The following is a 19887-nucleotide window of genomic DNA, read 5'->3' on the forward strand; positions in this document are numbered from 1 at the left end:
CAGCCGTCACACAGCTCAAGCTACGCGAGCAGATGGCAAGGCAGGTTCTCGCAAGGGCATCCGCTGCCTCTGCCACACACGCAAAACCCACCCAGCCCGCCTCGAACCCGCGGAAACGCAGGCAGTCTTCCCCGTCCACTTCGACCGCTCTCGCTTCCTCGCGCGCTCCGGCAGCTTCGACGTCCCTTGGCACACTCGCGTTCGACGATGAGGGCGCAGACGACGCGGCGGATGCGGATGTCCTTGCCTCGAGCGACGACGACGAGCACGACGCCTTCCCTGAACTTGACCTCGACGGATCTGCCGAGGAGGATGCAGACGAGGAGGACTCGTTCGATGGGTCCGTGCACTCGGACGACGAGGAGGACGAGATGGACGACGAGGAGTTGCTGAGGCTCGAACTCGAGGCGGAGCAGAACGAGATCCTCTCTGCCTTGTCCGATGCCGGCGACGACGACGACCCGTCCGACTTGGACGAGCTCATTCGTCGGAACACTTCGAAGCCAGACGAGGACGAGCCCGAGCCTTCGGCGATCCCGGGGCAGAACAAGGCGATTGGGGAAGGGAGGAACGGCGCGGCAGAGTCCGACTTGCCGCCGGACTACATGCGCAGGAGTCGTACAGTCAGGAGCAAGCTCACGGGCAAGGAGAAGAAGGTGTGGGATGACGAGATCGAGCCCGAGTATGCCAGCGACTCGAGTACCGAGGAGGCGAGTTTGCGGGCTTCCTTTCTCCCTTTGCGTTCCTCGAGCTCACTTTCTCGTTACCGCAGACGACCAACCGAGTCGGTAACATCCCGCAATACTGGTACGACGACCTCCCGCACATCGGCTACGACATCGACGGCAAGAAGGTCATGCGTCCAGCGACAGGCGACGAGCTCGACCGATTCCTCGATGGCGTCGAGGACGAGATGGGCGGTTGGGCGAGCGTCGTCAACAAGAATGAACAGGAGGTCAAGACGCTTACGGAGGACGAGTTGAACCTGATTCAGCGGTTGGCCAGGGCGGAGAATCCGGATGAGAGCTATGATCCGTACGTTCGCGCGCTTCTCTCGCAGCGCTTACGCATGCTCACGAGGCTCTCTCTCGCGCAGCTACGCCCCGACGATCCCGTACTTCACGTCGCAGGTGATGGACATGCCGCTCTCTCACCGCCCCGAGCCCAAGTCGCGCTTCCTGCCGTCCAAGTGGGAGCACAAGAAGGTGATGAAGATCGTGCGCGCGATCCGCTCCGGGCGCATCACGCCTCGCCGACCTGGCGCGCCCAAGCCGCCCGAGAAACCGCGCTTCTACGCCCTCTGGTCCGCCGACGACGACACGCCTACGGCCCCTCACCCAATGCACATGCCGGCGCCGAAACTCGCCCCTCCGACGCACGGCGAGTCGTACAACCCGCCCGAGGAGTACTTGTGGACCAAGGCGGAGGAGGAAGAGTTTGATGCGCTCGAGAAGGAGGACAAGAAGGGCAAGGTTGTGCCGCGCAAGTACGGCTCCTTGCGCCTCGTACCCGCGTATCAGAACTTTGTCCAGGAGCGATTCGAACGCTGCCTCGATCTCTACCTCGCCCCGCGAGCTCTGCGCCGCAAGCCCCGACTCGACATCAAGGACCCGACAGACCTCATCCCCCGCCTCCCTTCGCCGCAGGAACTCCGCCCCTTCCCGACGACCAAGAGTGTCGCGTACGTGCACCCGAACGGCGTACGCGTCCGGTGCGTCTCGGTTGACCCGACGGGCATGTGGGTCGTCACTGGCGCCGAGGACGGAGAGGTGCGACTGTGGGAGTGCGCGGTCGGACGGTGCGCGATGAAGTGGAAGGTGGGGTCCGAGAAGGAGCCTGTCTACAGCGTCGAGTGGTGTCCAGACCGCGAGAAGTGCTTCTTCGTTGCCGCGACGTGCGTACGCTTTCTCTCGTTCTCTCTTCTCGCTGGTGACTGACGCCGCACCTGCACGCAGCGCCAACAAGATCCACCTCATCTCCCCCTTGCCCCTCATCTCCGACTCTCTCGCCGCCCGCTCCGCCGCCTTTGCCCTCTCCGCATTCAACGCCGCCTCGACCGACGACGACGGCAACAAGATCCGCCCGCCTACTCAGCCCGACGGCGTCGCGTGGCGCAAGCCGCGGGACATCAGCGAGCGCGAGGAGGGACGACTCGTCGAGGTCGAGGTGCCCGGACACGAGATCAAGCAGGTTACGTGGCACAAGCGCGGAGACTACTTTGCGACCGTGTCGAGCCCTGGTGCGTGCGAGTCTCACTACGCTCTCCTGATTCGCGACTGACTCTCGCACTCTCGCAGCCGGCGCACGGAGCGTCCTCATCCACCAGCTGTCGAAGCACCACACGCAGGCGCCGTTCGCCAAGCTCAAGGGCGACGTCCAGCGCGTGCAGTTTCACCCTTCGCGGCCGCACTTTTACGTCGCGACGCAGCGACACGTGCGGATCTACGACCTGATGAAGCAGCAGCTCGTCAAGACGCTCAACCCGGGCTTGAAGTGGATCTCGAGCCTCGACATCCACCCGCTCGGAGACAACGTCCTCGTCGGCTCGTACGACCGCCGCCTCGTCTGGCACGACCTCGACCTGTCGACGACGCCGTACAAGACGCTCAAGTACCACGCGCGCGCCCTGCGATCCGTCGCGTTCCACCCGTCGTACCCGCTCTTCGCTTCCTCCTCAGACGATGGCACGATCCACATCTTCCACGCGACCGTCTACGCCGACCTCCTCACGAACCCGCTCATCGTCCCGCTCAAGGTCCTCCGCGGTCACGACATCAAGGACAGCTTGGGCGTCCTCGACGTCAAGTGGCACCCGAAGGAGCCGTGGGTCGTCAGTGTCGGCGCGGACGGCGTCGGCAGGCTGTGGTGCAACTAGGTGCAGTGGGAGGAGGGGAGGAGAGGTCCTGGATCGCTTGTCCTGTTGTATGCCCATGTAACGCCCGCACTGCATCTCGCATCATGTCCAAGCAGACTGTCCTGCAGTTGCAATAGCTTCGAGGACCAAGGAAGAGAGAGACGAGGGAATAGATAAGAGCGCGCGAGAGCTACTCTCCGCGCCACATCCGCTTCTGCATCCTGCCTGCGCCGTTCGTGACCCGCGCATTCGGCGGCGTCACAAGGGTGTTGACAGTCCCCGCTGCCGTCGTCGTTGTTGTAGCCGCCGTGCCCCCGTTGAGCTGCGCGACGTCCTTGACAAACTCTTGCCAGTCGCCGCCAAACTTGGAGTAGACGTCGACTTGCTTGATGTCAAGGTCGGTGATGTACACTGCGCCCGAAGCGGGAACGAGCGGCTTGAGGGTGATGGGAAGCTGTGTCGAGCCTGCCGAGCCAGTCGGGAAGGAATGGACGACGATGGCCGACTTGCGGAGGAGCTGGGCATCCTGCGGGAGCTTCGAGGTCGAGTAGTCGGCGAAAGCAGACTCGTAGTACATGATCAAGTCGGCCCAGTTGAAGAAGCGCGCGTCGACTGCCGTGCCGGGGTTAAAGACGACCGTACTGCCGGACGAGCCGAATGCGGTGCGTGTGAGGTTCGCGAACGACTCGTACCGCTCGAGGTTGGTCGTGTTGGTCGAGCTGCTGACTTCGTCAAAGAAGATGCCGTCAAGCTTGGCGGTCGCGCCGGTCGTCGCATTGACCTTGATCCCGCCCCAGGACTTGAACTGGTCGATGTCGGCCGCGACGTCCGACGAGGCCCGATCACCGTAGGTCGTGCGGACGTAGCCGATGATGGACGAGTTCGGGACCTTGGAGCGGAGGATCGGGACGCAGTACAGCGAGGGGTTGGTCGAGTCGAGGGTAGGGCCAGAGTTGGGGTTGACGATCAGGACGAACTGCTGGGACGGGTTGGCGGCGCTGCGGGCGTACGAGCGAGGACGTCAGCGACGCATCCCTGCCCTCCAGCCTCGCGGAGGCGAACGCACGCTGCCTCTTGCAACTCGGGCCAACACTTGTCGCTCCACGAGTAGAGCGGGACGATGACCTTTGTCGTTGGGGTCACGACCGGAAGCTGCACGCCGGTCGACGGCTTGGTCCCGCCGAGCTGCGCGACGTCCTTGACGAACTCTTGCCAGTCGGGGCCGAACTTGCTGTAGACGTCGACCTGGTTGATGTCGAGGTCGGTGATGTAGACTGCGCCCGAGGCGGGAACGAGCGGCTTGAGGGTGACGGGGAGCTGCTTCGAGCCCGCCGAGCCGGTCGGGAACGAGTGAATGATGATGGCCGACTTGGCCAGCAGCTGGGCGTTCTTCGGGAGTTGCGAGGTCGAGTAGTCGGCGTAGGCCGACTCGTAGTACATGACGAGGTCTGCCCAGTTGAAGAACCGCGCGTCGACTGCCGTGCCGGGGTTGAAGACGACCGTACTGCCAGTCCTGCCGAACGCGTTGCGCGCGAGACTCGAGTAGGTCTGGTAGCGCTTGAGATTGGTCGAGCTCGTCGAGTCGCTGACTTCGTCAAAGAAGATGCCGTCGAGTTTGGCGGTCGCGCCGCTCGTCGCGTTGACCTTGATTCCGGCCCAGGATTTGTACTGGTTGATCTCGCTCGAGATGTCCGACTGGCTGCGCGACCCGTACCCCGTGCGGACGTAGCCGATGATGGTCGAGGAGGGCATCTTGGCGCGCAGGATCGGGACGCAGTACATCGAGGGATCGGTCGGGTCGAGCGTTGGGCCCGAGTCGGGGTTCAGGATGAGCACGAACTGCTGCGAGGGGTTGGCGGCGCTGCGAGCATGCGAGCGAGCGGGTTAGCTTCCGGTTCGTGCACTCGGATCCTCCGCTGCTGGACCTGTAGACGGTCATCCAGGGGAAGGAGAGGAGCCGACTCACGCTGCCTGTTGCAGCTCTGGCCAGCACTGCTCGTTCCACGAGTAGAGCGGGACGATGACTTTGGTCGCCCATGCGGTCGAGGCGAGCGTCGCGGCGAGGAGCGACTTGAGGACGACCATTGTTGGCTGAGGGGAGCCGGGCGAGGTGGTGAGGAGGGGAAGGGTGGGAGAGTGTGGGTGAGCAAGTCAGAACTGCTGCCGTGGGTCTCCGTCCGTCACGCGGCCCGTCTGTCGTCCGCCGGACGGTTGATCGGGGTCCAGTCGGAGGATCCGAGGGGAAGAGGAGGCGGGAGGGGAAGCGAGATCCGCGGTGAGTCCGCCCAGCGGTGTGCACGGGTGCCACCTGGAGCAGAGCAGTCCTCGTTGGTGTGAGCAGCAGCAGCAGCAGCAAGGCGAGTCGCACGAGAGCGAGGGTGCGAGTCCAGATCCGGCGAACGTTGATGAGGACGAGAAGGGGCGGTGCACGGCGACGGGCGACGGCGAGCGCGAGAGCGAGAGCATGTGTCGAGCGTCGAGCACACACAGCTTGCGAGCGACCACAGCATCGAGCCAGCCAGCCGACGACAAGTGGCCAGAGCGAAGGACAACCGCCGAACCGCTTTGTTCCCTCCGACCACACGCATGTCCTCCGCTGCCGGGCTGTACCAGTCCTACGCTGCGCTCCTCGCAGGCGCACTCGGTCCGATATGGGCGGGCGCGCACGCCTCTCTCGTCGTGCGTCCCTCTCCCTCTCCCCGGCTATTCTCGAGGATCAGCGGGTCCTTCTTCGCGCCCGCACCTCCCGCTGACCCGCTCCTTCGCGGTGCTACAGATGCCCAAGGCTGAGAAGCGCAAGTTGCGCACGCTCGAGGCCAAGGACGGCAAGGAGGCTGCGGACGTGGAGGAGGAAGACGAGGACGAGGATGTCGAACGGCTGACCGTGAGTTCCTACGTCTTCATGCGAGCGCTGTACAAGCTCAGAAGGAGTCGTCAAATCCCGCTGACCCAGTGAGTGCGATCCCTCAGCGCGAAGACGCCTACTGGTTCCCCATCCTCGGCTCCTGCGTCCTCCTCGGCCTCTTCCTCCTCTTCAAATACGTCGACAAGGCGCTACTGAACAAGATTCTCGGTTGGTACCTCGCGGCGATGGCTGTCGCCGGTCTCGCGAGGTCGGGCGTCAAGCTGGCGAGGCGAGTGCTGGGCGAGAGGCGGAGCAGGCGGCTAGACAAGGTGCGTTCGCTCGGCAGCGCGTATCGCGAGCCTCCGTACTGACTCACTACTTCGTACAGTGGCGCCTGAAACTCACGAAGAACTCGAAGGGTAGGCTGCGAATCTCGAGGCGGTGGAAACGGGCGCTTCAAGCTGATTTTGTTACGCTGTGCGATCCACAGAGCACAGCACCTTCGCGTTCAACTCCCTCCACCTCTACTGCATCCCTCTCGCGATCGCCCTCTCCGCCAGCCAGATGTGCACCGGCAACTGGATCCTCTCGAACCTCGTCGCCCTCTCCTTCGCCTTCAACGCCATCTCGCTCCTCTACCTCGACTCGTTCGCGACAGGCTCGATCCTCCTCGCCGGACTGTTCGTCTACGACATTTGGTGGGTTTTCGGATCCAAGGCCGTGTTTGGGAAGGGCGCGAATGTCATGGTCGATGTCGCGACGAGCTTTGAGGCGCCCATCAAGATTGTCTTCCCGAAGGACCTGGCTCGAGGGCGCGACTTTGCGCTCCTCGGACTCGGAGACATCGTCTTGCCTGGGTGAGTGCCCGGTCCCCTCGACTCTGTGCGATGGAAGACGAGGAGTTGACCCTATTGTGCTTCTTGCGCAGCGTCTTCCTCGCTCTCGCACTCCGCTTCGACTACCACCTCGCCCTCAAGCGCGCCTCAATCCCCTTCCGACCGTCCCGCTCCTTCCCGAAGCCCTACTTCCTGTCGTGCTTCATCGCGTACATCTTCGGTGCGTCTCCCTTCCTCTCATCGTCCCCTTTTCGCGCTCGAGATTGACACCGAGTAATCGCAACAGGTCTCGCCACGACCATCCTGGTAATGCATACCTTCCGAGCAGCCCAACCCGCCCTCCTCTACCTCTCACCCGCATGTATCCTCTCGGTCTCGCTTTGTGCGCTGGTGAAGGGCGAGTGGGGGGAGGTTTGGGGGTATTTGGATGGGGACGAGGATGAGAGGGAGAGGAGGGAGAGGGAGGAGAGGGAGAAGGAGAAGGTTGGGGAGAAGGAGGGGCGAGTGGAGGATACGAAGGAGGCGCCCGCTGTGCCGGTCAACGGGGACGCTACGAAGGAGTAGACGCGCGCTGTAGACTAGACGGACATAGATGTCACCCAGCAAGTCGAGGGAATCGGATCTTTGCGAGAGTTGTGGCGCGCGGAGGGAAGGCTTTGAAGGGCATCTTTGCCGCGAGTCGCGCTCAATTGATCTATCTGCATCTTTGCTTCACCGCCTGAGCTCCTGCACAAACCGCCGAGGTTCCGACCGGCGCCTCCGCGGACGCGATGGAGCGCATGGAGCGACGAGTCCAACGTTTCCCCTCCTCCCACTCCCCCGGCTCTCGCTCCTTACACGCGCTTGAATCGCTCGTAGACTCTAACAGAAGTCTCTACACGCTACACACGCCCGCCGCGACCTGCACACCGCGTTCGCGCAACCCCACCACCTCTCCCTCCCGACCTCCGCTCCCGCGACTCTCCCGCTCGACACTCGACACGAAGCAGTCCGGCGGAGCATCTAGACGCGCTCGACTCGATTCTTGACACGAGCAGCCCACCGAACCCCCGGAACCTCTCGGATCATGGCCAACCACGGCACGCAGAACTCGCAGCCGCAGTTCTCCTTCCAGAACTTCTTTCAGGAGGCGCAGAAGGACCTCCCCTTCCACCAGCGTCCGGAACCGAACACGGCTGCGCTGAGAATGGAGCGCAAGGCGTCGAATGTTGGTCCGGATGGCTCGTTGGCGAGGGAGAACCACGAGGACCAGCCGATGTGGAAGAGGCTGCCGGCTTGGGTGTACATTATCGCTTGGATAGCTACATCTTCTGCAGTCATTCTGCAGGTGAGTACGCCCTGTGTACGCGCCGTCGTAGTTCCTAACGCGCTCGCCTTCGCAGAACGCCCACATCCTCTCGGATCTCAAGTTTAGGCACCCCGTCGTGCGTCTCTGCTCTTTCCGCAGTTCCGAGGGCGCAGCTGACCCGCAACATGCTCGACAGGCTCTTACGACGATCCACCTCGCCTTCCAGACGCTCGCGACGCGTCTCTTGCGGCGGTACACGAACATGGTCGACAAGGCAAAGGAGCTTGAGGCGACGGGTGCGCACCTTCCCTCCCACGTTGGTACAGAATGCGTGCGTGAGGAGTCGTCGAGAGCTGACCTGTGCCATTCCCGCTCGCAGGAACGATGAATCGCGACTCTTTCTTGCGCAAGATCGTCCCGGTCGGCCTCCTCTTCTCCGCCTCGCTTGTCCTGTCCAACTGGGTCTACCTGCGGCTCTCTGTCTCCTTTAGTGCGTTCTTGGTGGTCCTGTGCGTGTGCGGGCCAGTAGCTGACCGCACGCGCTCTCGCAGTCCAAATGATCAAGGCTTTCACGCCCGTCTCGGTCCTCCTCGTCTCGGCGTCCTTCGGGCTCAAGGAGCTCACGCGCAAGATTCTCCTCATTGTCTCGCTAATCTCGTTTGGCGTCGCTCTCGCGTCGTACGGCGAGGTCGAGTTTGAGTTGATAGGCTTCCTGGTTCAGGTGCGCATCTCTCGCTTCTTTGCAGGCATGCACACGCTGACTCATGACTGCCGCAGGCTCTTGCTATTGGCATTGAGAGCTGCCGCCTTGTGCTGGTGCAGAAGCTGCTCCAGGGCTTCGGGCTGGACCCGATCGCTTCCCTCTACTACCTCGCACCGGTGCGCTCATCTGCTCTTTCATACTGCTGTGAACCTCATACTGACCCCTGAGATGCTTGTGACAGGTCTGCCTTGTCGTGAACGCCATCATTCTCTTGCCGGTTGAGGGCTTCGAGGTCTTCTCTAATGCGGTCGAGCTTGTCGGAATTCCGTATCTCCTCATGAAGTGGGTCCTCTCTCCCTTCCTATGGCTATAGCTGGTACTGACATCACTGACCCACCAGCGCATGCCTCACCTTTGCCCTCAACCTGGCCTCGGTCTCGCTTATCGGCAAGGCTTCGGGCCTTGTCTTGACCCTTTCCGGTGTCCTGAAGGATGTGTGTCCTCTACATTTCTCTCCTTGTGAGCCCATGCTGACCCAATACCTGACAGATCCTCCTCATTGCTGGCTCCTGGGCCTTGATGGGCTCTACCATCACCGGGATCCAGATCCTCGGCTACGCTATTGCGCTGGCTGGTCTCGTGTGGTTCAAGCAGCAGTAGTCTCCGGTAGAACAAGACAGTATAGACTCCCTCTCTTGACAATTTCAGCTGTTCTCTCCATCCATATATTAACTCATTCGAGTCCTTCCAACCCAAGTCCAGAAAACTACACTGAGAGATGTTAGTGTGCGCATTTGGTACAACTCCTGGGGAGCAATGAGGTGGAACTTGCCGCTCGATTGAAGGTAGGTGAGGCGGGACTTGCAGCTCAGTTGAAGGTAGAGCAGGCCAACTTCCTGGCAGAGAACGTGGTGCAAGGACCAAAGTGTATTGTTGTCCTTTGACCTTGATGAGGTGGAAATTGGGACAGAGTCAGCTTCATGGAATCATGTGGCAGAAAGGGCAGAATGTTACTCGACCGGGAAGGAGGACTCACAGGGCATCTGCAAGGATTGCCCCTTGCCGAGCTGACAATTGTATGGGAGTTGTACGGTCTACAGCGGCGATGACACTAGCCTCCTCTGCTCCATACAAGCTTGCCTTGGGCTTCATGTCTATTTGTTATTCTTAGCCTTTTGGCTCTAGGGCCTAGCGTGTGACGGATGGTAGTCCTTTCAGTATCTCCCGCTCACCGTTTGGTACCAGCCTGGGCCTCAGTGCCGGGAGGCCTGACCACAGAAGTTGATCATAGTGACTTTAATGTCAGCAACGAAGTGTGCGCTCCGAGCTAAGAGTGGGGTAGACAACCTCCTCCGCTTGCCCTGGCCGCTGGGGGCACTGAAGAGCCACAACCTGATGAATCTCGAGGCTGCAAACCAATCTGGACCCCTTGCAATGAGCAGCAAGACTGTTGGGAACATCGCATCGCGGGAGGAGGAGAAGGAGGAGAGCACGAGTGACGGAGAGGCCGGACGCTTGCCGGACGCTCTCATCTCTTTGTAGGGTCAGGAGCTCTGAAAATGGTCTAGACTGTCAAGTATTGTGAGGCTCACATTCAAAAATGCAGGCTGAGCCGGCAGGCCCCCTTGCAGGACCTCTTCCTGTGCAACCTGCTCAACTCAATATCGCACAACTCCTACTCTTCTGAACAACGCCACTGGATCTCGCCTTGCACAATCAAGCTAGAGGATGAACATCACGCAAGGGGAGAAGGTGGATAGGAAGACATGGGCGACAAGCGTGTGGCCTTCCTGTCTCTCCAGCTTAGATGTAAGGCCCCGTCTCCCTCGACACTCGACTTCGCCGTCAACTTGCTCCGCCCCGCCCTCGCCTGCAACTCGGCTTTGCCATTGCTTGGACACAGGAACAGGTTCTCAGTTTTGCAGGAGGAGGAGTGAAGATGACACTTGGTTGAGCAAGGTCCTACCCGAGCCTGCTGTGAATTCCCTCCCTTGTCCTCAGGCTACATCTCGCTTTTGTTAGAATAAAGCTCAAACCAATCATATCCTCTTCTGTAGCCGGGAGATACACTCAATGCTTCATCCCCGTGCAGCCACCTTCACCCTCAAGTTCCCTTGTTAGGCGACTGATCGCTACATTGAATGCTCAGGCTCCATCAGCCTGACCCAAGACACAGATTGCCCTGCCACCCAGGACTGAGGGGAGAGCAGTGGGTCAGGTGCTACAAATACAAGCAAGTTGAACTGGGAGGAAGTTAAGCATCTCTGGCAGAACCTGCTGCCCATTTGCTTGGAATGGCATTTGGACCCCCAACACTGTGGTCAAGAGCTTGAAAGTGGAACCAGGTCAGCCCCAAATTCAAGTCACATCAGGTCGTAGCCCACGACGTTGAGCAGAGACTGGCTGCTACAGCACCTCACGGCGAGAGAGGTTATACTGCTGATGTGGGAGAGTCAAAAGAGCGGATGAAGCAGGTGAGAACAACTCAGAAGTTGGGGAGATGAGGGAAGAGATTGGAATCACGATAAGACAGTTGTGAGCCGGATTGTGACAACCAGCTTTATCTGGCTGGTAGAGGGCTGCATGTTGGGTCAGGGAAAACCAGAGCAGAGCCAAAAAAAAATCGACTAACGGGCAGGAAATGGGGTATCTCAGTCTTGGCCTGAGAAGCAGGAATAGACAAGAGTTCGACCAAAATGCACAAGAAAGTGGGGAGCAGTCTATGAAGTGGGCTCTCACTTGACAGGTGCGTCTGCAGTGCCATCTCATACTGGATGCTCCTTGCTGCAGCTCACGTGGGGCGCATACCGCTCACAGGGTCTAGTGACACTTTCGTTTCCGAGTGCCCTCTCACACTGATATCACTCACGCATTATCGCATAGCACGTCCGAATTCCGCTGACCTCATTCAGCGTAAAGAGCTTGTCGAAATGCTCTCGATGCTCCTCCCTTCCTCACCTCAGCACCCTCTCCTCGGTACCCTGCCTCCGTTCGACCCGACCGCTCCTACAGCCACTTCCTATCCGACAGTCCAGCAAGCCGTCACCTCTCCTCTTCGGACGCTCCTCGAAATCATTGCCCACATCTCCGAGAAAGAGACGGCGGCGGTCGACGCGGAAATCAAGAAGCGGCAACAGCGGTTAGACGGGCCGGCACTGACTGCCAAAGAGACGACCTGCCAGGTCCAGGCCAAGATGCTGCTGCAGAGTTAGCTGCCGGCGCTGTGGCGGCAAGTTCCCGACAACCCAGATGCAGGCAATGACGAGCCTCTCCGAAGGGATATTGAGCGCCGCCTGCTTGCGCATCTGCAAATGACGCTTCGCGCCCTTCCTTCGTCTTTCGACCCACCTTCGCTCGACCTCCCGGCGAAGGCAAAGTTGAAGACGGAGAAGCAGATTAAGGCGGAGCGAGACGCGATGGATGGCTATCGCGCTCAGGTCGAGGATCTCGCGCACGGCATGGTGGTGATCGGCGTACCGGACGGTTCAGCTTGGGGGGTCGAGGTTGAGTGGAGCGACAGCTTTGCGGACGGCCGTGGCCTGGAGGGATTGACGAAAGGGAGCAGGGACAAGCTGCAGCAACTGGCGGACACCTTCCCAAAGTGCGTTCCATTTCTTCGATCATTGTGCTTCAGCTGAAGCCCCTCCGTCTACAGAGCCGGCATCTCTAGCATCTCTCGCGCTCTCGTTGCCCGTCTCGAAGCGGCGGAGGCAGCCGCAAGGCCTCCCGTTGACGGCAATCCGGCGGATGCTCCGCAAGAAGAGCGACCTTCAGGACCGACCGATGATGAGTTGGCCGAGATCATCGAGGTACAAGCAGTTCCGCTCACTTCGTTCCAACACCGTCGCTGACGAACGAGCTCGCGCAGGACGGGCTTGCAAAGGCGCCACAATCCGTTGTTGCACATCTCCTCACCGTTTCTTCCGTTTCTTTTTTCCGCAACCAAGAGGAATGGGATGCTGTCGTTCAGGTCGCCGAGAGAGAGAGAGATTGATTCTTGTTTCAAGTCGGTTCGGGTCTAAGCCCATGATGACCGGCAGAGGCTGGCTGCCATAGCGCAGAACGATAGAGGTGGGTATACTACTGATGGATGGGGGTCATTGGAGCGGACAGATAGGTCATAAGGCAAGTGAGAAGTGAGTAAGAGGAAGAGAAGGTCAAGAGATGAGATAGAATGAGGGCGAGTGAGCGCGGGGCAAAGCGAGGCAGCTAGACAGGTAGAGCGATGTGTGTCGTGTCAGGAGAAACTGAACAGAAGCGAAAAGGTCGCGGAATGAGCGAGAAACGAGGGTTCTTGGTCTTGATCTGGAAGAGCCGCAGCGACGGGATCCGGCGGCGTCAGGGCGGGTCGAGGCAGTGTCGTGGGGTCCGTTGGAGTGCTGGGGAGGCGGTCTGCGCGGTGGAGGCGGGTTGGAGGGGTTTTGGGTGAGAGCGGGACTCTCGGCACTGGCGAGTATCCAGACCGAGATCGGGCGGCCTCTTCCACGGTGAGCTATGCACGATAGCCTGCGCCGGATGGCAGCTTACGTCAAATCTGCAGGACTCGCCGCGCGCTCGAAACGTCTCTCGCTCTCAGCCTCGTACATCACGAACCGCCGACACACCACCTCCGCGCCCTTCGCCTCGTTGAAAGTCTGCTCGGAACAGCTCCGCCTCCGCCCTCCTCCCCTGGCGCACCTGCTGTCCCGCACCCCGACCCGGAACTTCTCTTCGCAAAAGCGATCGTCTTGCAGTCCTCCGACAAGCAGGCAGCCGCCCTAAAAGTCTGGGACCAAATCATTGCGCTTCCTCCCGCTTCGCTCGACGCCGATACGCTCGTCAAGGCGAAGTGCGAACAAGCTTGGTCAACGCACCTCGCTGGCTCGTCTGAGGATGCCTTGCCGCAGCTCGAGGAGGTTGTCGCTTCGTTCGAAGAGCGCAAGACTCGGCGTGACAAGGAGCGGGAGGAGAAGGAAGCGTGGCCTGAAGAAGCCGGAGGGCGTCGAGGAAGGGGAATAGGAGGAGGAGCGGGAAGAGCGGGCAACGGCTTGGTGGCGTTTGGGAGAGTGTCTCTGGAAGCTTGGCAGTACGCATCTTCGGTGTTTGACGGCTTTGTTGCCTCACTGACACGTTCTCGCAGACTCGATGCCCGACCAAACTTAGCAGGCCTACGACGCCTACATCTCAGCTCTCCGCGCCTCACCATCGTTCGCTCCGGCCTTCCCCTCCCTCGGCATCTACTACCGCTTGCTTGCCTCGCCAGACTGGGAGCGCTCGTCAAAGTGTTTCCAGAAGGCGTTTGAGCTCGACCCTTCGCAAGAGGTCGCAGCTCGATACCTGGCGGAGGAGTTCGCGGAGCTCGGCGAATGGAGTCTCGTCGAAGTCATTGCCCGCCGCGTCATCGATGGGAACAAGGGTCGCGCGGGGATGAGTGGCAAGGCGGCAGCTCGTCTCGCCTGGGCGTGGAAGGCAATCGGTAGCAGCGAGCTCAACTCGAAGAAGTACCCGCAGGCGATCACGGCGTTCCAGTCTGCTTTGCGAGGCGCTCCCGATGACGTCTCAACCTGGATCAAGCTGGGCGTCGCGTACCGCCATTCCGGCAAGCATGTCGCTGCGCTCAAAGTCTTCGTCAAGGCGCTCGCCCTCGACCCGTCGTCTTGCTTCGCCAAGTACTCGATCGCGGACGTACATCGCGAGATTGGACTACTCGACCCGGCAATCAAGACGTTCAAGGAGATCCTGGTCGACCGCCCGGACGAGCTAGGGGTCAGGGTCGTCCTCGCCGAAACCGCTCTCGCAAAGGGACTCGGCGAGCAGAAGCAGGGCTACATGGTGCGCGCGGAGGAGTCGCTGCTCGAAGCGCTCGAGGACTCGATGGCAGTAATCGAGGGCGGATCCGCTTCGCGCGTTGCATGGAAGGTCACGGCGGAGGCGCTCGTCGGGTTGAGCAGGCTGAGCGACCCAGCCTCGCCGGATTCGCTCAGCGCCGCTCTGGCTCGGGTCCTGGCCTATCTCTCCGAGCAGGGCGTCGACGGCAAGATGGCCGGCCTGACCGCTATCACTGTCGCCGACGTTCGCGCTGCCGTCGACACCAAGCCCGCCATCGCTGCCGCCGCCCTTGCCATCCTTTCCTTCAAGATGCGTGTCCTCCTCGAGACGCAGAACGAAGCCGCCATCGGTTCCGCCTGGTTCGACCTCGGCATTACCATCAGCAACTTCCGCCCGCACCTCTCGGCCCTTCCGACGTCCAGCACCACCGCGGAGCAGGTGCTGCAGCAGTCGATTCGATGCCTCAGGTACGCCCTGCACAAGGAGCTGCTCAACGCGTCCTTCTGGAATGCCCTCGGCGTCCTCTCTTTCGACCTTTTGCCTTGTCTCGCTCAGCACAGCTTCATCCGCTCGATCAAGCACAACTCGCGCAGCGCCGTGCCCTGGACAAATCTCGGCCTCTTCTACCTCGTACACGGCGACAAGGACCTCGCAAATCAGGCATTCCTCAAGGCGCAGGTGCTCGACCCGGAATGGGCGGCGGCTTGGGTTGGGCAGGCTACCCTTGCAGATATGGCGGGACACGCGGTCGAAGCATCCGTCCTCCTCGAGCATGCCGTCTCGCTCGGAGGAGACGCGCCCGAAGCCGACACTGCCTTCGCCAGCCGCGCATTCGAGAAGTACCGCTCCAGCGTGCCGTCCTCGTCCCTCGCCGTCGCCGATCCCTCTCCCGTTGCCCCGCCTTCCGTCATCGAGGTGCTATCCGCGCCCCTCTTTTCGCTCAGCCGCTACCTCTCCCACCATCCTTCCGACCACACCGCCCTTCACCTCAACGCCCTCGTCCTCGAGCAGGTCGGCGACCTCGCCTCGGCATGTGAGTTGTTCGAACAGGCTGCAACGATCATTGAGGAGCTTAGCTCTACGAGGTCGACGAGTCGCCTGCAGCCGAAGGACAGTACGTGATAGCGCAGACGAACTTGGGGCGTGCCCGTCTCGCGGCGCAGCAGTACAATGGCGCGCTTGAAGCATTCGAGGCGGCTCTGTCGCTCCTCAACCTCGAGGACAGTGCGGCGCGCGGTGGATTGACGAAGGAGCAGACCGTCTTGCTCTACGCCGAATGCAAGCTCGGCTCGAGCGTCGCGCACGTTGCGCTCGGCGACTCGTCCGCGGCAAAGGAGGCATTGGAGACGGCGATCGACGATGTCGAGACCTACAGGGTCGGCGCCTGCGACAGCCATCTCGCTGTTGCGCTCGGAAGAGTCCATTGGGCTGAAGGCGAGGAGGGTCGCGCTTTGTCGGCCTTGCTTGATTCACCGGACATGTGAGTCTTTCCGCCTACACATCTCAAACGGGGAATTGACACGCTCTTATTACAGACCTTCGGGTCGACAGACGCCGCTCTTCCTCCGCCGAGCAATATACGCCTATGCGATCGCTGCGAACGACACCTCCCTCCTGCAGACAACCGAGTCCTTCATCTGGAACGCAGCCGTCAAGTACAACCCAGACATCTTGTACCTGTCGACGCTTGCAAAGCTGGCAAAGGTGCGTGTGGCCGCTTGCGCCTGCCTTCGGCGTAACTGACATTTGTCATGCAGAGCGACATCGACGGCGCTCTCTCTACCGTTTCTCGCTCCCTCCACGCTTTCCCCTGGGCGCCGGCTTTCCGCTCTCGCACAGCACGCCTACTCGCGTCCCTCCCGCCTGTCGCGTCGGATGATTCGGCCGACAATAACCTCGAGCTTGTCGGTCGTCTCATGCGCACGCGCGTGCCGCAGACTGAGGCATCGTCTCTACGCGCAAGGAGGTCTCGCGCCCTCGGCGTTGTTGCGCTGCACAAGGCGGGCGAGGCGGAGACGGAGGAAGAGGCGGACAGGCTCGACGAAGAGGCGCTGCGGTTCTTGGAGAAGAGCATCTATGTGGCGCCGTGGGTGACAGAGGGTAGGAAGGCGTTCCAGAAGCTGAGGGCAAAGCTGAGGGCGAAGCTGGACTCGTAGGATCCGAAGGCTAGGAGCTGGAACGGCAGGACAAGTCCGCGCAGGGATGGCTTTCCGACAAGCAAGAACCTTGGAGCCCCAAAGCCGCGAGACTACTCGCTCTCATTGCATTCCCTTCTTTGCACTCACAAAGCGAAACAACAGAACAGAGCGGGAGACCAGCTCTTGCGCTGTCGGGGAGCACCCTTTCGCATTAACCGCTCACTCCAAACCAGCACCGTCTACCGTTCCCCTCGACGCCCGCTCGCAAGCTGTGCAGCAAGTTACTCAGCGTGCACACCCGGTACCAGCCTGCGTACCGCCAAGCTCGCAAGCCAACCTCCCCTCTCCACCGTGTTCCATCGGAGCCACGAACAGCAGCGACGACTCGTTCTGATGCACTGTCGAGGTTCGTGTATATCTAGAGTCATCGCTGAAACCCCGCTTGCACGCCAACAGCCTGCTACGCGCTCCCACCACCCAGAAACCCGCACTTCTCCCCGCACCGCCTCCTTCGCTCATCACCAGCACGCTCTCTGCCATCCAGACAGCTCGCCTGACCTCTGCGATGTCTCGACTCAACTACAACAAGTGGGACAACCTGCAGGTGCGCGTGCGAGATCGCAGCGTTCGTTTGTGCTGAGCTTACCAGGCCTCCGTCCAACAGCTGTCGGACGACTCTGACATCAAGGTGCACCCAAATGTCGACAAGTGTTCGATGATTCGGTGAGGAGTGAAGTCTGGAGGACGCGCGGCCAGCCGGGTGCGCTGACGCCGCTTCGTTCTCGCAGTTGGAAGCAGCGCGACATCCACGAGAAGCGCGAGCAGCGCAAGCTCAAGCTCAAGCAGTTCGAGACCGAAGTGCCGATGAACGACTCGCTCATAAAGCGTATCGACGGCCTTATCTCATCGACCAAGGCTGGGGGCACCGCCTTTGTTGCCAAGGAGGTTCTTCGTCTCAAGGCGGCGCTGCCGTACAAGTACGAGGAGAAGAAGTTTGCGAACAACAAGCAGCCAAGCGAGGATCACATGATCGTCTCGCTGCTAAGCCAGGTCATCACGGCGGTGCAGAAGAAGGAGCAGGAGAGCGGAGGTTCGAATGTCGAGGCGGAGCGGGCGGACAGGCTCATCAAGGAGCTCGAATGGCACAAGCAGCGGATGGCCGACAGGCAGAAGGAAATCGAGCAGGAGAAGGAGGAGATTGACCGCGAGCAGAAGAAGTGGATCACAAGCGAGGACATCCGGACGGGCTGGGACAGCAAGACGGTGCGTCCCCTTTTCTCTCTTGAGCTTTGAGCCTGTCAGACTGACGCCTGCGTTCTTCAGATCGTCTCAGCGACGCCGTCGGTGCAGCCCAAACCCGCGCCGCCAGCCGCCTCTTCAAGCAAGGGGAAGAAGACCGAGACCGTCATCGAGACGCTCAATTCTCCCGGCGTCCAAGCTGCCGCAGCTGCTGAGGTTTGTTGCATGTGTCATCGACTCCCAAAGATCTGCACTGACTAATACGTCTTCAAGCAGGCTTCCGGGGACTCTTCCAATGAAGCCCACCTTCCTCCTCTCACGCCCTCCGCGCTTGCCCTCTCTCGCATTGCACCTCTCGACTGGGATACACACCAACAAGCCATTGTCGCTGACCCTTCGCTCTTGACAGAAGAGACGGGAGATGCACTGATGGTTGAAGCCTTCAGTCAGGCAATGAAGGGAACAAAGGTGGGTGAGAAGAGGGCGACGGAGTGCATCGAGAAGGCGCTTGTTGGGCAGTACTGCAGGAGCCTCGGCCGGGATGGTGTTGCGCTCTTTTTCCGGCGGTGCGTCGCTTGTCGCTACTCTCGCCCATGCCTATGCTAATTCTCGTCTTCTGTACAGGATGACCAACTCCAACCACGCCGCCTTGCGAATCTTCCTCGACGACGTCGCCAAGAAGTCCGACTGTATCATCTTGCGCGCCAAAGTCGTTGCCGCCGAGCGTGCCGAAAAGGCCGCTGCCGGCTCGGAAGGCGTCGAGCAGATCCAGCTCGTCCCCGCTTCTCCCGACCAAACCATCACCTTCGAGATCCCCGACGGCCCGCCCCCCGAGAACCTTGAGATCACGGGCGAAGGATCCAAGGAACTCGATCCGCAACTCGTCCGCGACTTCTTGCAAAAGCGTTGGGACATTTTCCAGGCTTTCCCGAAGAATCTCAAGGCTGCCCTGTCGAAGAAGAGCCTCGACAAGGTCAACAAGGTCCTCGGGAGGATGAGTGTAGAGGAGGCGGAGATCGTTGTGGAGCAGCTGCAGGAGGCCGGCATCCTCTTGATGAGTCTGTCACTCCTCCCTTGCCGTGCAGGCAACTGACCTTATCGTAACCCATCAGTTCGAGACGCCCGGCATTGTCGACCAGACCGGGAAATCCGGCAAGGACCCGACTGTCACGGTTCCCATCCCATCAAAGGACGGCGCATCCGGCTCCGTACCGGTCCAGCAGACAGAGGTGCTCAACCTGGAAGACTCGCCTGACTGAGCAGGCAGTGTACAGTGTAGCTTGTCTGTCTGCCACTGCATCTTTGCAACTTGATCTGGGGTTCCTTTGAGATTGGCAGCTCGGCAATTGTTGTCTGGGGTTGACTGAATGCTATCAGAGGCAAGTTACTTTCATCAAAACGGTTTCAGAATGGCAGATGCATCCCAACACGGTTGGCATCTCGCTTTTCCTCCGACAGCTCACTTGACTCTCCTCACTGCCTCCATGATAGACTTGAGAGCTTGCTCTGGTGGCTACACTGGGTGTAGGCAAGCTCGTCTGGCTGTCTGTCAAGGTGCGCCTCCTCCTCTCTGCCGCTTCGTTCCGCAGGTCGTGTGAGCTGACCCATCACCTTGTAGTGCTTTGCAACGGCTTGTTCTCCTATCAACTGCTCATATTGCCATATCCGCCGCTGGACTTCACGCTTGTCAAACGCAAGCTGTTCCCGGGCAAAGGGACCAAGGCCCTCTTGCTCCTGATTATCAACTTCATGCTACCCTGTCTGCTGTTCTCCAAGTTGCGCCACACTTTGCATACTTTGTCTAGACCAGAGCTGAGAGGAGCAGCATTGTTGGCAGATGTCAGAGTAAGGATGTGTCTGAAGAGAAGTGGAGCAAGACGGGGGGAGAGGTGGAGCAGCGGCAATTGGTGCCTCACACTACGGACAAGGTTGTCTGTGTTTGATGGCTCCACAAAGCAATCAATACACTACATGCCTGCCAACTACCGCACCTATAACCGGCCTGTCAGCCTCCAACCGTCTGCCTCTCGAGGCAGTACCGACCAACCTTTCCTTTGGATCAGCGCCACTTCAGGTGGACCAGGCAGCTGCATCAGATGCACAGGCATTCAAAGCATCCCTCTCCAGCATCCAAGCACGACTATTCTTGACTCAATCTGGCACCTCCAGCGCCCTG

The 19887-nt window shown here is 60.4% G+C and overlaps 6 protein-coding genes across 6 annotated transcripts; 5 read left to right on the top strand and 1 right to left on the bottom strand.

Moving 5' to 3' along the window:
* Positions 1 to 32: 32 nt before the first annotated feature.
* Positions 33 to 2875, top strand: RHTO_06742 (ribosome biogenesis protein ERB1; the record flags this gene model as incomplete). Its single annotated transcript, XM_016420401.1, has 5 exons — positions 33 to 710; positions 773 to 1035; positions 1097 to 1894; positions 1956 to 2239; positions 2298 to 2875. 5 exons carry the CDS (start codon positions 33 to 35, stop codon positions 2873 to 2875), a joined length of 2601 nt encoding a protein of 866 aa, XP_016274802.1.
* Positions 2876 to 3044: 169 nt separating this feature from the next.
* On the bottom strand, positions 3045 to 4939 carry RHTO_06743 (spherulin 4-like cell surface protein; the record flags this gene model as incomplete). The annotated part of the gene is made up of 3 exons (XM_016420402.1): positions 3045 to 3852; positions 3921 to 4715; positions 4821 to 4939. 3 exons carry the CDS (start codon positions 4937 to 4939, stop codon positions 3045 to 3047), a joined length of 1722 nt encoding a protein of 573 aa, XP_016274803.1.
* Positions 4940 to 5440: 501 nt separating this feature from the next.
* On the top strand, positions 5441 to 7099 carry RHTO_06744 (minor histocompatibility antigen H13; the record flags this gene model as incomplete). The annotated part of the gene is made up of 7 exons (XM_016420403.1): positions 5441 to 5533; positions 5631 to 5738; positions 5825 to 6028; positions 6088 to 6118; positions 6190 to 6556; positions 6628 to 6755; positions 6822 to 7099. 7 exons carry the CDS (start codon positions 5441 to 5443, stop codon positions 7097 to 7099), a joined length of 1209 nt encoding a protein of 402 aa, XP_016274804.1.
* A 502-nt stretch (positions 7100 to 7601) lies between these two features.
* Positions 7602 to 9186, top strand: RHTO_06745 (DUF250 domain membrane protein; the record flags this gene model as incomplete). Its single annotated transcript, XM_016420404.1, has 9 exons — positions 7602 to 7862; positions 7918 to 7959; positions 8020 to 8119; positions 8203 to 8313; positions 8375 to 8544; positions 8601 to 8702; positions 8768 to 8868; positions 8927 to 9020; positions 9076 to 9186. 9 exons carry the CDS (start codon positions 7602 to 7604, stop codon positions 9184 to 9186), a joined length of 1092 nt encoding a protein of 363 aa, XP_016274805.1.
* A 2279-nt stretch (positions 9187 to 11465) lies between these two features.
* RHTO_06746 (superkiller protein 3) lies at positions 11466 to 16490 on the top strand (the record flags this gene model as incomplete). The annotated part of the gene is made up of 9 exons (XM_016420405.1): positions 11466 to 11733; positions 11782 to 12127; positions 12182 to 12316; positions 12792 to 13013; positions 13067 to 13556; positions 13672 to 15367; positions 15439 to 15814; positions 15870 to 16038; positions 16092 to 16490. The coding sequence occupies 9 exons, from the start codon at positions 11466 to 11468 to the stop codon at positions 16488 to 16490; spliced, it is 4101 nt and encodes a 1366-aa protein (XP_016274806.1).
* Positions 16491 to 17037: 547 nt separating this feature from the next.
* RHTO_06747 (hsp90 co-chaperone cdc37) lies at positions 17038 to 18970 on the top strand (the record flags this gene model as incomplete). Its single annotated transcript, XM_016420406.1, has 7 exons — positions 17038 to 17076; positions 17137 to 17195; positions 17261 to 17735; positions 17796 to 17927; positions 17988 to 18277; positions 18336 to 18732; positions 18824 to 18970. 7 exons carry the CDS (start codon positions 17038 to 17040, stop codon positions 18968 to 18970), a joined length of 1539 nt encoding a protein of 512 aa, XP_016274807.1.
* Positions 18971 to 19887: the final 917 nt, after the last annotated feature.

This window comes from Rhodotorula toruloides, assembly GCF_000320785.1.
Source record: "Rhodotorula toruloides NP11 unplaced genomic scaffold Scaffold5, whole genome shotgun sequence".
Lineage (NCBI taxonomy): Eukaryota > Fungi > Basidiomycota > Microbotryomycetes > Sporidiobolales > Sporidiobolaceae > Rhodotorula > Rhodotorula toruloides.